Below are 15,198 nucleotides of genomic sequence, written 5' to 3'. Positions count from 1 at the left end.
CCGTCTACATTTCGACGAGGACAGTATTGACGACCACCACATCGTCGGCGTTTTCTTAATCGACGACTACACCATCATCGACGGCGGGTAAGCCTTTGTCGTCGATTATTCTCATAAAGAAATCGTCAACAACTACAGCGCCGACGTTAGTGACGACGAGGCCAGCGCCGTCGACGTCTTTGCCGTCGACGAGATCATCATCGTCGACGAGTGTACCATCGACGACGAAGAAGGCACAGTCGACAGTGGCACCGTCGACAGTGGCACCGTCGACTAAGGTATCGTCGACAAACTCATCGTCGACGAAGGCATCGACGACTAAGGCAATGACAATAGAGATACAGTTGTCAGCCACACCGTCGACGAAGACCTCGTCGACGCCTCAATGGAAGCAGTCAACGACGGTTCCACCGTCGATGAGACAGACACAAGCACTACAATCTGTAGACGATAGGTCGTCCAGGATCCTGCTGTCGACGAGCCCTTCAATGACAGCTGAGGCTGAGTTACAACCCGCTTCTCTCAGGGTAAAGAGCTCAAAAAAGGCGATTACACCAGAGTTAACATCCCCAAGTAGAGTGCAAGGATTGCCTCCAACTTGTCTCCTGCCGGATGAGGAGTCGGATGAGGAGGATAACACACAGGCTACCAGTCCATCTCATCTAGTGGTCAAAAGCCAAAGCACTGATGAGGAGGTTGATGATGCTGACATTACCCAAGAGCATAATGTTCAGACACAGGTTCAGACTCAAATTACGCCCATGGTATGTCTACCAGCGTCTATAGTGTCTGATTTGCGATTTTTAATACAGGACTATAAACAACGATTCCCGGAGTCCTCAGCTCCAGCAGCTAGACAGGCTCCTCCAGCAGCGGGGACGGCTCCGTCTCCACGGCCCAGACCACCGGCATTGGTGCTCCATCAGGAAAGGGAACAGATACAAGATCCTCCATCATCTGACGATGAGGAAGAACAGCAGGAAGAGGTCCAAGATGACCATTCCAATCATGATGACGGAGATGATTACATCATTTCTTCTCCAGCGTCTCCGGAGCCCGCTACCTCAGGTTCACCACCTGCTGACATAGGAGGGTTCCACAATCTGGCGGAGAGAGCGGCCAAAAGGTTCCACAGGGCGATGGAGTCTCAAGAAACTGACTGTTTCCTTTATGATTTTAAGGAGCCACTTAAGAAAACAACCAGATCAATTCCTATTATTGACTATATATGGAAAGAGGGTCTGCAGTTGATGCAGACTCCAGCCTCAGTTTCAGCACTGGTTCCAAGACTGGACAAAAAATACAAGGCCCCAGCATCGGCACCAGCCTGCCTTACAGGACATTCCAAGCCAGACTCTGTGGTTACACAGGCAGCGCAGAAAAATTCCAGGAATCCCTCTTCTCCGTTAACAGCTCCACCAGATAAGGAGGGCAGGAAGCTGGACAGTATCGGAAAGCGTTTTTCAACCACATCGGCAATGACAGTAAAGGCGGCAAATTCTATTGCGCTTCTAGGAAGGTATAATAGGCAGTTGTGGGCACACATTGCTCCGTATTTATCTGAACTGCCAGACGCCATGAAAGAGGAAGTTCAATCCCTACTTCTAGAGGGTCAATCTTCGGCCTCTGAATTGATCGACTGTGCTCTGGATGTAGCAATGACTGGATTCAGACAGCTAGCAGGGGCAGCTGTATTGCGAAGGCAGGGATGGCTCAAGTCTACCTCATTCTGGCAGGAGGTACAATCTAAAGTCCTGGACATGCCATACGATGGACAACACCTGTTTGGAGCCAAGATTGATGAAGCGCTACAAACAATAAAAAAGGACACGGACACAGCGAGAGCACTCGGCACACTGCAATTTAGAAACCAGTCCTTTCGAGGGAACAGAGGCAGGGGACAATCCTCTTACAGAGGCAATTATCAAAATAGATCCTCATATTCTTACAGCCAAGGCAAGTCACAATACCAACCTCGCCAACAACAGGGCAGACAGTCCTCTTTTGGAAAGTCCAACTTTAGGGTAAAAAACCAACGGAAGGCCACTGGCGGACGCCAATGACCTATTCCTACAGCCAGTCCATCCCTCATCTCCTTCTTTGAAAATTGGAGGAAAACTGACCCAATTCCTCAACAATTGGAGGAGAATAACAACGGACCGGTGGGTCCTTCAGTTAATTCAATTTGGACATTCTATAGAATTCGAAAATATCCCTCCGACAACCCCTCCTCGCCCAATGCATCACAAAAACCGGCGATTGCTTCTTCAAGAAATCTCAATTATGCTACAAAAAGGGGCAATAGAGCGAGTACCGTCAGCTCACAAGGGGAGAGGATTTTACCCCCGCTTCTTTCTCATTCAAAAGAAGGAAAAGAAATGGAGGCCCATTCTAGACCTCAGGGCGCAAGAGGCAATCGTTTCGCATGGTCACGATTCAAGAGATCTTGGGTCTCTTAGAGGAGGGAGATTTCATGACGTCTTTGGACCTGCAAGACGCATACTTTCACGTCCCAGTCCACAAAAATCACAGGAAATTCCTAAGATTTGCAGTGGCGGGCCAGCACTATCAGTTCTGTGTCCTCCCTTTTGGCCTCAAGTCTGCGCCCCGGATCTTTACCAAGTGTCTCTCCCCGGTGGCATCATTCTTCAGGCAGCATGGACATCAAGTCTTCCCATATTTGGGCGACTGGCTGGTGAAGGCACCATCCTTGTCAGGCGCAACCAAATCCTCCAACGCCTGTCTAAATCTCTTCAAGCACTTGGGTCTAACACTCAATCAAGAAAAATCCACCTTACATCCCTCTCGAGTCATTACCTTCCTCGAAGCAACACTGGATACAAAAGCTGCAAAGGCATTCCCATCTCAGGAGAGAAAAAGCAAGCTCCTCTCTCTGGCCGCATTAGTGGCTTCGAAGAAAACTTTACCAGTCCGTACCTTCAAATCCCTCTTGGGAATGATGTCCTCGTGCATCCTGCTCATCCCGACTGTTGCCTCCGGATGCGTCCGCTCCAAGAGGCTTTGCCCAAACAGTGGGCGCAATGCACTGGATCGTTCGAAGACCGCATAAAAATCACGATGCAAATCACCAAGGCATTGCAGTGGTGGAGGTCGCTCAAGAACCTCTCACAGGGCTTGCCGTTCCTGCTTCCAGCAGCTCCTCATATCATTACAACGGACGCCTCCCTGGAGGGTTGGGGAGCAGTCCTACAGGAATTACGGATCAGCGGCAGATGATCAGAACCGGAGACACAGCTCCATATCAACCTGCTGGAGCTGAGGGCAGTCTTCCTAGCCTTGCAGTCCTTCTTGCCAAGGATCAAGAACTCCCTAGTGCTCGTCAGGACCGACAACACTACGACGATGCACTACCTGAACAAACAGGGAGGGACGCGTTCGCTAACACTCTCTCGCGAATCGCAAAAGATCTGGAATTGGCTCATTCTCCACAACGTATCGTTGAAGGTGGAGAACGTCCCAGGCAAGGACAATATCATCGCAGACGCACTGAGCAGGCAGAGGTCTTAATCACACGAATGGGAGCTAGACATGACGACCACCGTTCAAATCTTCTCAAGGTGGGGAACGCCGCAAATCGACCTATTTGCGACCAGGGAGAACACCAAATGCCAAAACTTCGTAAGTTGGCATCCCCAATCAAGGTCTCTCGGGAATGCATTCTCCATCGCATGGCGCAACGTCTTTGCGTACGCATTTCCGCCATTTCCAATGATTCCCAGAGTCCTCAGAAAGATGAAGGCGGAGCCTTGCACTTTAATTCTGATAGCCCCATTCTGGCCGAGGCAACATTGGTTCACAGACCTTCATCGCCTATCACTGCAGCCGCCGATCCATCTAGGTCAGCATCTATCTCTACTCACGATGAGCAACAAGCAGGTTCAACATCCGGATCTGAAATCTCTCAGGTTATCGGCTTGGCTCCTGAGTACCGAGAATTCAGCAATATAAACATCCCGCAGGATTGTAAAGATATCCTAGCCAGGGCAAGAGCGGACAGCACTAACAAGACTTAGTCCCTGAAGTGGAAACGCTTCTGCATCTGGTGTGCGGACAAAGGTCTACGTCCCTTCGCCACCTCTTCAGAACAAATATTTCCCTACTTGCTACATCTGGCGCAGTCGAGCCTGGCCCACTCCTCCATAAGGGTCCATTTGGCGGCGATATCAAGGTTTAAAAGAACATCTAAAGGGCCCTCTCTCTGGTCTAGAGACTAATAAAACAATTCCTTAAAGGTCTCTATAGATCTTTTCCTCGACCACGGATGGTCCCTCCAACATGGCATCTAAATGTGGTTCTTAACCAACTGATGAAACACCCTTTTGAACCCATTCACAGGGCAGACGTGAAATACATTTCGTGGAAGACGGCTCTCCTCCTGGCGCTTACATCCGCAATGAGGGTCCGTGAACTGCAGGCTCTTTTCATCCAAGACCCTTTCCTGCAGTTTAGGGATGACAGAGTGATTTTAAGGACCAATCCTAGGTTTATTCCTAAAGTCCCGTCGGACTGCCACTTAAATGAGCCTGTGATTCTCAGATCGTTCTTTCCAAATCCCAGCACCGCAGCTGAGAGATCGCTGCACTCATTGGACCTTAAGAGATGTCTAAAATTTTATATTGATAAAACCAAACATTTCAGAAAATCTAACCAACTCTTCATAGCCTTCAGTAGGCCTAGGAAGGGTCTACCGCTTACCAAACAAAGCATCTCCAGATGGATCTCTTCGGCGATTGCCTTTTGCCACGACAGAGCCGGACAGCCATTGCACTTTAAAATCAGGGCGCACTCTACAAGAGCCATGTCGACTTCTATGGCACTATTTGCAGGAGTGCCAGTTATCGACATCTGCAGGGCGGCAACATGGAAGTCGCCTCATACCTTCACCAGGCACTACTGCCTGGATACAGAGCTGATGAAGGATGCAGCAGTGGGACAAGCAGTGCTACGCCATCTTTTCCAGTAAGGTGAGCCTTCCTCCATCCCTCCATCCTTGTCTGGTATGCACATTTCTCTGTTACTGCTTCTGGTTGATGTCTATTGATGGTTCATAGTCGCATGATATGTATTATCTAATGACTTGTATATGATGCTCCATCAGAAATGTGCACAAGGTATTGCTTGCTACTCTGATTCAGGCATGTGAATCTATGAAAGACACCCATAATACTGGATAAGAAATGCGTTATTTACCTGTAACTGCAGTTATCCAGTATTGGTGTCTTTCATAGATTCACATGCAACCCTCCTGCCTCCCTTGGAAGGACTCACCTATCTCTCTATCAGTGCTACGCCTACTTAGCTTGGTGCGTACGAAAATCTGAGAGACTGAGGCTCCTGACAGGAAGGTTCTAGAGGGAGGTGTTAGCTGATTGGCTCTCTTCTAGAATTTGGTCTTTTTTACAAAAGGACATAGGTAGGCTACTAAGGTGAGGCCCTTAGGCCTACTTCTCTCTATATATGTCTATAGGACATTACTTTTCTGTGTACCGGAGACTCCCGTCTCGACGACGGGGAAAGATTCAGGCATGTGAATCTATGAAAGACACCAATACTGGATAACTGCAGTTACAGGTAAGTAACGCATTTCTTCTTCTGCTTGATGGCGGAAGTCCTCCACTTGACTGCAATTGTGCCTTAAACTAAGATATTGGCCGAATAGAAGACTCTCTCTTATTGGTCTTGGGTGGAAGCTGGAGAAAAGGAGCAAGTTGTTCTTGCACCCCCGTACACTAGGGTCCTTAACAAGTTGTTACTCTTTAGTCATTACATAGATTCACTGGTTTCTGTGCCTGCGTTTTGCTTTACTAATAGGATGCTGCTATCCTGTTTTCTAGGCCCTTTTTTTTTTTAATAACGTTTTTGGGATAAAGTTTCTTTGTATACAAATTCGGCATTTGTGAGACTGACGATTCACACGCATTGTCTCCACTGGAAGATAGCGCTCCATATACATGCATGCGTAGAGAACTTTTCTACCCAAGCACTGAGGTTAGCGGTCTAGTCTTTTCCCGCTTTCGCATCATGTGACTATAACCCTGGCGTTACCAAACGCCACGGATCCCAATTCAATATTCGGGTCCACGGAGGGCAACCAGTAGGTGCTGAACGGGCGCGGTTTTAAATGAAGTAAGTCATCATGTGTCCTTTGTGGGGTGGATCTGCATTCGGTCGAGTGAGTGCGTTCCGCGCTCATTCATCTTCCATTACTTACAGGGCTTGAACTGATGTCAAGGGCTCCCCACCGGAACCCATGTTGAGAAGTCCACTATTAGTCCATAAAAGCTTTGGCCTTTTCCATGTCTGTTTAACAAATACAATTGCTTGCATTACTGTGAACGTGAGGTTTTTACACACTCGCGTCCTGACGTTAGTCATGTTCCATGTTTTCATTACAAATTTCCACCATTTTGTTGTTTGTCATGCATGAATAGTTAACACGCCATTGTTCTACACCAACCATATGATTAAGGAGCACATTTAGCATACACCTGGTTGGTTTAATGTGTGAATGTTCAGTCACGGCTGAGACAGTGGCCGCATATGAGGCTCTCTGCGGCGCGCACCATATTGAGGGGAGCACAACGATGAAAGCATTTGGAACAAAACTAAGCTATTGCTTATGTGTATGAGCAACTAAACGATCTCTGCAAATATTATTGTGTCTGTGGTTTTTTTGAGTGTTCCTACAGATTTTTGACGGATTTCGGAAATCCTGAAACGCTGATTCGGATAAACCGTGAGTTTGTTCGATACACCCCCACAGGTTAGGGTGCGCCTTAGCGTGCGCATACCGCCGTGGAGGGTTGGTGCTGATGAAAGCTTTTCAACAGGCACATTGAAGCAGAAACATGTTGACCACTTTTTAACACAGTTGTCTAATTGTATGTGTCTGGTCAATTTAGCCAGGAAGTTTTCATCCTAATCACTTGTTTTTACTTCTGCCTGGTTTACCACCATTAAAGTTTCTTGGGAATTAATCGAGGAATCTTTTAAATCTCGCACCTTTTTCACGACCACAAAACACGATTCACCAAAAACCAGCTCCGCTGTAACCAGGCGTTGTAGCACACCAGAGAGGCATTCAGCCTCTCTGGTGGCTACCCAATGATGAAGCATGTCACCAACTAGGTTGGTGAGTGAGGGTTCTTCTTAAACAAAAAGTTTTTTTCTGTTAGTTGACTTTTCCCCTCTTCTTCTTCTTCTATTAATTTGATCTCACTCTTTAGTTGTCTTTGATAGTTACCAGGGGGATTGAGAGTAACTCCCTTAATTTCCCTCTCTCTCTTGTTCTAATCTTCTTTGTAGTTTAACCAGACTGTAGGGCGAAAGGCCTAAGTATAATCTATTCCCGTAGTTGAGAACACATGCTCCCATGACTTAGAAAAGCATAGCATCAGGAAATTAAGATAAGATTTTTCATAGTGTTTTAAGTTAGAGATCACTGTATTAATCAGTGGCTCAAATGAGAGTTGTTGATGGATGACAAGTCAAGATTCCGAACTTTGGTGACCAGTATTGAAAGATGGGCCTCTAATAAGATCAGATCAGGTCAGATGTTAATTACTAATGATGAATATTTCCATCTAATGAGTGCTTAGTTTCAAAAAGCTGTTGGTCATCCATAGCTAGACCAGTTCCATGACACACTACCGCTCTGAGCTCAAGTAACTGTTGCCCTTTTTTCAGACTACCCCCTCCTTGGCTGCTCAAAGACATGCTGTCTCTTTCAGGAGCTACTCTGTACCTCTCCTGGCACAAGACAGTGCTACCATCTCCTGTGTGACCGAAATGTCAACAAAAAACGTCCGTTTGCGCTTATGCAGCCTGTTGTGAGACTGGCTTTGCCTCACAAAGGAAATAACGCTATGTCCCTTTGCGAACCTGTGAGCAAAAAACATTTTAGTGCATGTTCAGAAAAAGCTTGAGGTCCATTGGTGGTCAATCATCTCATAGGAGAAGAGTGCTGCAAAATATTTCCATACGTACTGCCTCTTGCTGACAAGTACAAAGGTAGGTGTGATCTGATAGAGACTACTAGCCGCAGATTCCTTCCCGTAGAATTATCCCCAGGTGTGAGAATGGATCCGGAAACTTTTCTGCCACAGCATCCCTGCGCGCCGGAGGCAGGACGACATCACGCGACTCCGCCCAGGCGTCGTCCGCAAACGTGACGTCAGCGAGGTTACATAAGACCAGCCCCGGCACGCCTACGTTAGTTTTTTCCTTTTCCGTGTGTAACGCGGATCCGGTCCTTGCTACGGGCCTGCTTAGGGCCCCTTTTTCTTCCATTTCTTTTTGGTTAAACAGTGTGCGAATGCCTTCGGGCTTCAAAACTTGCATGTTTTGTGGGCATCTTAGTCGGCAGCAGACCCTCACCTCATTTGTATGTGGTGTTTGGGGGAGGATCACAGCACCACTGATTGTGCGGTGTGCCTACAGTTGAAGCTGAAGTCGCGGCGAGAGCGCCGGATGAAACTTCTCTCGGCGCGTCTCTCCAGGTCTATTTCCTCCCCTCGGTCTGCTTCGGCAGACGGCTTCAGATACGGCCATGGTCCTCGTCCGAGGTTGAATAGTCCCTGGCACCGCCACATGGGTTGCCGAGCGATCTCTGCCTCATTCTGGGCCACGGCTGGAAGAGGGCTTCGTGTCACTCCCCAGGCCCGTCTCGTTCCCCCTTGCAAGTGGCGGCCTCAGCGGAGGTGGGGTTGGCGTCGCTACGGCACCGTCCCGGAGCCGATCCGGCTCCAGATCCACTCCAGTCTCCGGTGCGGGGTAACTTGGAGGGACCTTGTCCGGTGACGCCGGATGGTGCCAACGTTCTGCCTCAGGCAGCTGACTCTACGGCTCCACGCAGGGGTCCTACCGTGGATTCGTCTTCGGACACTCCTTCTCCGGAGGCAGGCTGTATATTGGTGTCCTCCTCCCCGGAGACTGGTCGCCGTGGGGTATCTTTTTCACCGGCGTCTATGTCCGTCGTAAGAGCGGCAGCCCACATTCTTCGGCTCCTTCTGACTGTGGGCATCCTGCGCATGGGTGACCCGGTGGCTCACTTTCCGGTGGACCATCTATTGGAAGTCCTCCACCAGGGCTCTGGTGGGAGGTAAATCTTACTTCCCTTTGAAGGTTCGCTCCTTTCCTCCTTGACGGGGGCTTGGAGGCGTCCTGCCTCAGGGGACCCAGTGCCTCAGCATTTTCTGCACCAGCACCTCCCGGCACCGCGTGAACCGGATTGTCTTTCACTTCACCCCTCGGCTGCCAGCCCCCTTTTGCGGACTGCTTTTCCCTCCCTGCCGCCACTGTTGACTCCGCCGTCCCAGGAGGCCCGCTGACTGGACTCTTGGGCGAGCAATATGTGTGTACTGGTTAGGGCCTCCTCTTGTTTGTGGGACTCGGCAGAGTCTCTGGGATCCGCAGCGTCCCAGGAGACTGGTCAGGTGGACTTTCGGCATGCGTTGGATGGCCGGGAGCTTGCGGTGCTTATTCTTTGCTCCGCTCTGGACATCTCAGAGGTGCTTGGCCGGGCCATGGCTTCTTCAATCGCTCTCCGTCGCCATGCTTGGCTTCGGGACGGAGTATTCCCCGGGATTATTCGGGAGCGACTCAACGACCTTCCGTTTGATGGCAGCCTGTTGTTCCATGCCCCGGCCGACTCCACCATCCAAAGGCTCTTGGCAGGGCTTCGTCCTCCTCCTCCTCCTCCTCCTCTGCCTTATCATCCTCCTCCTCCTCCGTCCCCTCCTCAGTGACTCCTGAGTTGGGCTGATTCTGGGCCTTCTTAGGCAGGCTGTTCTGGCTGTGGGGTGTTTTTTCTGGCTATTCTTGTCCTTCCTTGGGACTTTGGCATTGTTGGCTGCTGGACGGCCCTTTTGTTGATTATGTGTGTGTTGTGCCGGAGTTGTTGCGCAGACTTGGCCCTGAGATTATGCCTTCTGCTTTGCTTGGGCTGCTTGTCAAGCCTTCCACTGGAGAGAGGGGGGCTCTTTTGTTTTTCCTCTGCTGCGGAAGTTCTTCAAAAGAGGGTTCCCATATCTTGGGACTTAACGTACCCTATGTGCGATAGTAGTATCTGTCATATGGGGTGCGCTCTGCTAGGGAGTTTTGGTCACCTTCGGGTGCCTGTTCTCCATGGCGTTTATGTTGGTTGTGTTTGCTTCTTGAGGTTTTGTGCGCGCCCACTCGTCGTGGTGTGCCCAGACATCTCCTCCTCTCCCTGCTCCTGTCCTGAGGTCTGGGATGATCCTGTGTCCTCCCTTGCCAGGCGCCGCCTACTCAGCCTTCCTGGGGCCTCGGGCTGTTCGTCTTGCTTCTGGCGGCATTTGACTTCTGGCGCTGTTCTGGCTGGCAGGTTGCTCTCCTGGAGTGGGTTTGCCTTCTTTTCCCTTGTTTCCTTGGATCCTCTAGGCTTCTTCTTCCTCTCTTCCCGTCTTGGCATTGGGGCGGAAGCTATGTTGCCTTGTGGGGGAGTGGGGTGCTTCGGCCTCTCCGACCTTGCCCTTGGTTCCTCCGCTGTGAGTATACGGGCCTCTTCAGCCTTCTTCTCCCTCCTCATCCTCTTGGAGTCGGTGGGGTTCTGCTTGTGGGAGTTCCCATTGCCTGGCAGGGACGAAGTTCTACCTGGTCCACAGATCTAGTCCCCCATGGGGCCCTCTGTTCTGTATTGGCTAGTGGAGTCCTTTCGCAGACCCTCCTCCCAGGGGGTATTGCTAGGGTATCTATGCTACGTGAAGGCATCTGCGGTTAGTAGCCTCTATCAGATGTACAAGTTACTTACCTTCCAGAACGATGTATCTGGTAGAGACGATTCTAGCCGCAGATTCCTTCACGGCCCGCCCTTCCTCCCCGTTCTGCGAGGACCCTTGGGCTGGTCTTCGATACTCGCCTACGGGTGGGGGCTGTGTCTCCTGTGAGTGCCTTCTTTGTTCTTGACGGGTGGCTCCGTCTGGGGGCGGTTCATTCCTCCTTTGGTTCTTTGGAGAATGGGGTCCCGGTGCTCCGGTGCCCTGCTGCTCTGGCTACTCCAGGTTGGGGGGAGGGGATTGCTTTCTATCCCTGTCCTCTCCTCCCTTCCTTCCATTGCTATCCTCTGATTAAGGGTCAGCTGGCCATGTCTTACCCTTGTCCCTTGTGGGTGGTTGCCCTCTATGTTTGGGTGACTTGGAGGTTTGTTGTCCCTGTCTATCTTGGGACTGGTCCCCTTCCTGGCTCAGGATTGGAGTGGTAGGTTTACTACGTGTGCCATGCCTTTTATGCATGTTTCTTGCCTCTGGGGCACGGGAGTGGGAGGCTGTTTAGGTGCTGACAGGGGGGCTGCGCAGGGCTCTGCTTGTTCTTTCTTCTTTCCCTGTCTTTGAGTTCTGCGGTGTTGAGACTACTCTGTGTGGTGGCGTAGGTCACCGTTACTTTCCAATTTTTCTGCTCTTCGCACCCTGTCCCACAGTTTTTTATCTGGTGGTTCCGCGTTGTGGTGCGGAAAAGTTCTCTGACATAGGTGTGCCGGGGCGGGTCTTATGTGACCTCGCTGACATTACGTACGGGGACGACGCCGGGGCGGAGTCGCGTGATGTCGCCCCGCCCCAGGCACACAGAGATGTTTTTAATTTGCGTTTACTCTCCATTTAAAGGTGAATGGGAGGAGTTTTTACTTAGGTCCTACATCTCATATCTACACATTATGTACATCTTCCTTGGCAGCAGAAAACATGCAGTTTTAAAAGCAAATTATATTTAAAGATGAAAGGGAAAGTGTTTACTTCACTCCGGCATTACAAATATACACTTCGTACATATGCACAAAACCTTTGCTTATGCACAGTTGAATTATCAAAGTGATCAGTTTGGTAGTTTTAGACTAAAAACTGTTGTCCTTGTAAAAAGAGCACATGCAAGGTTGCCATCGTTAGGGCCTTGCAGCCAAGGTAATAACAGCAAATGCCCAGAGTGAAAAAATAGGTGATTGAGGGACAAAGCAAAAAGATGACTATCCTCAAAGTTAATTGCATTTAAGACTTAGAAGTGGCACATGCAACCATGGTTCAGATTTTGAGATGTTGTACATGAGAATACTGCAAACCTGGTAGTTATGGTCTAGTGGATGCATGTGGCAGTGATGTACTAACTGCTAGACCTCCATTGAGTGATGGCAAAGGAAGTGCATGAAGCAAAGGCATGCGAGGCACCTTCTCGAAGAAAATGTCCCTTTTTTATTAACCAAACTCAGTGGTGCTCATTTTATCAATGTAGGAAAGATAAAAGGTTAAGTGTTGAGTTACTCTGAAGTTGCCTATAAACAATGAGTGGACAAGGGCGACAAGTCAAGCAAGTGCGCCTGGCTTTGAGGGAATTGCTGCCATATGTTTATGGAAAGAGGGTAGATAGTGTAGAACTGCAAGAATCAATGTTTTTTTTAATGTGTCATAATAAAATATCCTTTTTTGTAACTAAATTAGTGGTTGCCATTTTATTGATCTCAGGAGGATAATACTCTTAGTCATTAAACTATCATTTGGGTCATTAAATAGGAAAAAAGCATTAGGCTTTGGCCATATTTAAAGAGGCAATCATTTAATCTCCTGTCCAATGGTACCGTCTAACTCCCCCCATTTTTCTGAACTTAGCACTTATAGATATTTGATATGCACATTGTAACTGAAATAAAAGCTGATATGAATCTTAATAGAAGGGAACAGGATCATATTCGAAGAAAAAAATGCTTTCCACCTGCAGCATGAGAATGCGTGGAAAATTAGTCTCTTCTCACTAGACACCAGTCTTGCAGGGAAGCAATCTAAACCAAAGCTTTCTCCAAAAGACAAACTGCCAAAATTGTGATGCTGGAACACAACCATCATATCCAGTAGTTTTGTAAAGCTATTGAGACTGTGCTCCATATTAATATTGCTCTTGCCTTGTAAGTAACAGCATTTCCAATGTGTTGCTGTTTCAGCTTGAGCAGGTATATGTTGTGCCTGAACATACATGTTACTTTCTAAGGAAGTCTACTGTATGTTTGTTGCAAGATCTGCCTAGGTTTATGCATGATGTAGATTCTAAAATGAACAAAGTAATGAACCACAAACTTGTGTCAACGCAAAAATCTGCCTGGAACCTCTTACTCATAGGTGGTGCTAACGACTAGGAGCAAGAGTGTTGTAGTCCTGATACGGACTTTGGTGCTCCCTGATTGGAGCCGTCACTTACTCTATTTAGATAACATTTATATGAATTCGCCTGAACATTCTCTTAAATATGACCAAGGTTGGCGTTTCAAGGCTTTATATGAAAAAAAATAGGAAAATTGCACTAAACTTGCCGTCAGTAAGATTATCAGCAAACCATATAAATCAAAAGGACAAAGATCTCAGCACAGTTTTAAGTGAAATCCGGCATAGATTTGCCTTCAAAAGGTCAGGAAAAGGGGGTCTCTTAGTTACAGAAATCCACACTCTTTTACAGGGCTTTAGACAAAGACCTGCATACATTCTGTGGGAATGCAGGATTCTCAGGATTTGTATCAATCAAAACCAAGCTAGTAGAAACATTTTACTTCAAAATACATTTGAGGATTCTCTCAGGATAGCCATGCATTGAAATGCAGTCCTTCTCGGAACTTTAGCTGAACAGCTGCATTGTTCGAGCAAGAGCTGAAAACGATTGGATACGTCCCTGATTTATTGCAGTGAGAAAACATCTCTGATAACAGTCTCTTCATAGTTGTATGAACATTGGTAGTACTTTATGTAGGACAGAAATCAGCAGTAGTAATCATTCTGTATAATATGATGTTGAGGCAAGATGGTGGTCAGTGTAAACACAACTGTTAGGTAAGCCAATTCGTGGTGCTTTTTATTAACAGAAAATCAACTCTCACATTTCATATGGAGAAGTATTTCTGTATTTTTCCACTTTGCCCCTATCTAATATATCTTCCTGTGTTCACATTTGGCCTTAACAAATCTTTCATCCTGTGTCTGTGTTGATGGTCTGAACTGACAAGTTTGGGAATGAAGAGTGATGTTCCTTCTATGTCACCTTGTAAGCATTTTCGTTGATAGGATGTTGTTGCATTGAATGTAGTACCTGAGGCAACAGTCATTTGTGTGCTTTCGATAGCTAATAATAATTTCTTCTGATTTTCTTCCTTATTCCAGAAACTCAAGAAAGAGAAAAGTAATGTGCTTGACGAAGACCTTGAATGTACAAAGGATCAATCACTTTCTTCCAACCACACTATTTCAACAACGCTTCGGAATTCTGAATGCTTCAGGAAGGATCATCCACTTCTACCAGATAATGACGGCATTAGGACAATAGAGGGTAGCAACTTGTCAGATAATCGGTACACGGAGTATACAGAGGAGTTTTCCAAAGCAGAACCTGCTGTTGTCCGCTTAGAATACGGAGTTGCCAGAATGACTTGCTGAGACTCTAACCAAAGCTTTTGAGTCTCTGCTAATTGCAACTGATTCGTGTGAGGGTGGTCTGATGCTGATTGACCAAATCCACTTTTGTGTCTTGGTAATCCATATACTTGAGTAGAACTGCATGCTTAAAAGTAGGGATTGTGTTTGCTGTTCTATTGATGCGTTACGTAAAAGGAATGGTTAAAAAGGCCACATTTGTTAAAATGGATTTAGGTTTGCTCAGTTTAAACTTAAATTATGAGATAGGGGAATGCTGCCAGATAAGCATTTGATATGTATCTAATTTTGCCAGATTAACAACGACCTAAAAATGTTTTTATTGTTGCACTTGAAATGAATGTAAAGACGAATGTAAATGTTGCAGGTAGTAATGTAAAATCTAAAACCTACCTTAACTTGTGGATGGATGCCTTGTCAGACACATAATGCAGCCTCAATCCTTTACTCCCTAAAAATGTAGTTGTAATGTACTGGAGGAAGGGTGCATTTGTGTTTGAAATCTAGGTTGAAAATATTAATGTGTGTGTGTGTGTGTGTGTGTGTGTGTGTGTGTGTGTGTGTGTATATATATATATATATATATATATATATATATATATACGCACACATAACACGTTTCAGTGGAGCTCACATTTTTATAGACATATGTACAAGTGTGTGTGTGTGTATATATATATATATATATATATATATATATATATATATATATATATATACCAACGCATATGTATGTGTGTATATACACGTGTGTGTGTGT

At 47.2% G+C, this 15,198-nt stretch overlaps 1 protein-coding gene across 3 annotated transcripts in view; it reads left to right on the top strand.

Annotated features, from left to right (window-relative positions):
* Positions 1-14,791, top strand: part of MTMR6 (myotubularin related protein 6) — a 544,203-nt gene extending 529,412 nt beyond the window's left edge. For 2 of the 3 annotated variants that reach the window (XM_078657107.1, XM_078657108.1), the window contains one exon: positions 14,169-14,579. In XM_078657107.1, coding sequence (XP_078513233.1) covers positions 14,169-14,441 — 273 coding nt within the window. In that variant the 3' untranslated portion in view covers positions 14,442-14,579. Of the gene's footprint in view, positions 1-14,168 lie in introns of all 3 variants that reach the window. The other variant, XM_078657106.1, reaches the window with a different exon arrangement.
* Positions 14,792-15,198: the final 407 nt, after the last annotated feature.

The sequence above is a fragment of the Lissotriton helveticus genome, chromosome 8 (assembly GCF_964261635.1).
Source record: "Lissotriton helveticus chromosome 8, aLisHel1.1, whole genome shotgun sequence".
Classification (NCBI taxonomy): domain Eukaryota; kingdom Metazoa; phylum Chordata; class Amphibia; order Caudata; family Salamandridae; genus Lissotriton; species Lissotriton helveticus.
Note: the sequence above shows the minus strand (reverse complement) of the source record. Positions and strands in the feature narration are given on the sequence as shown.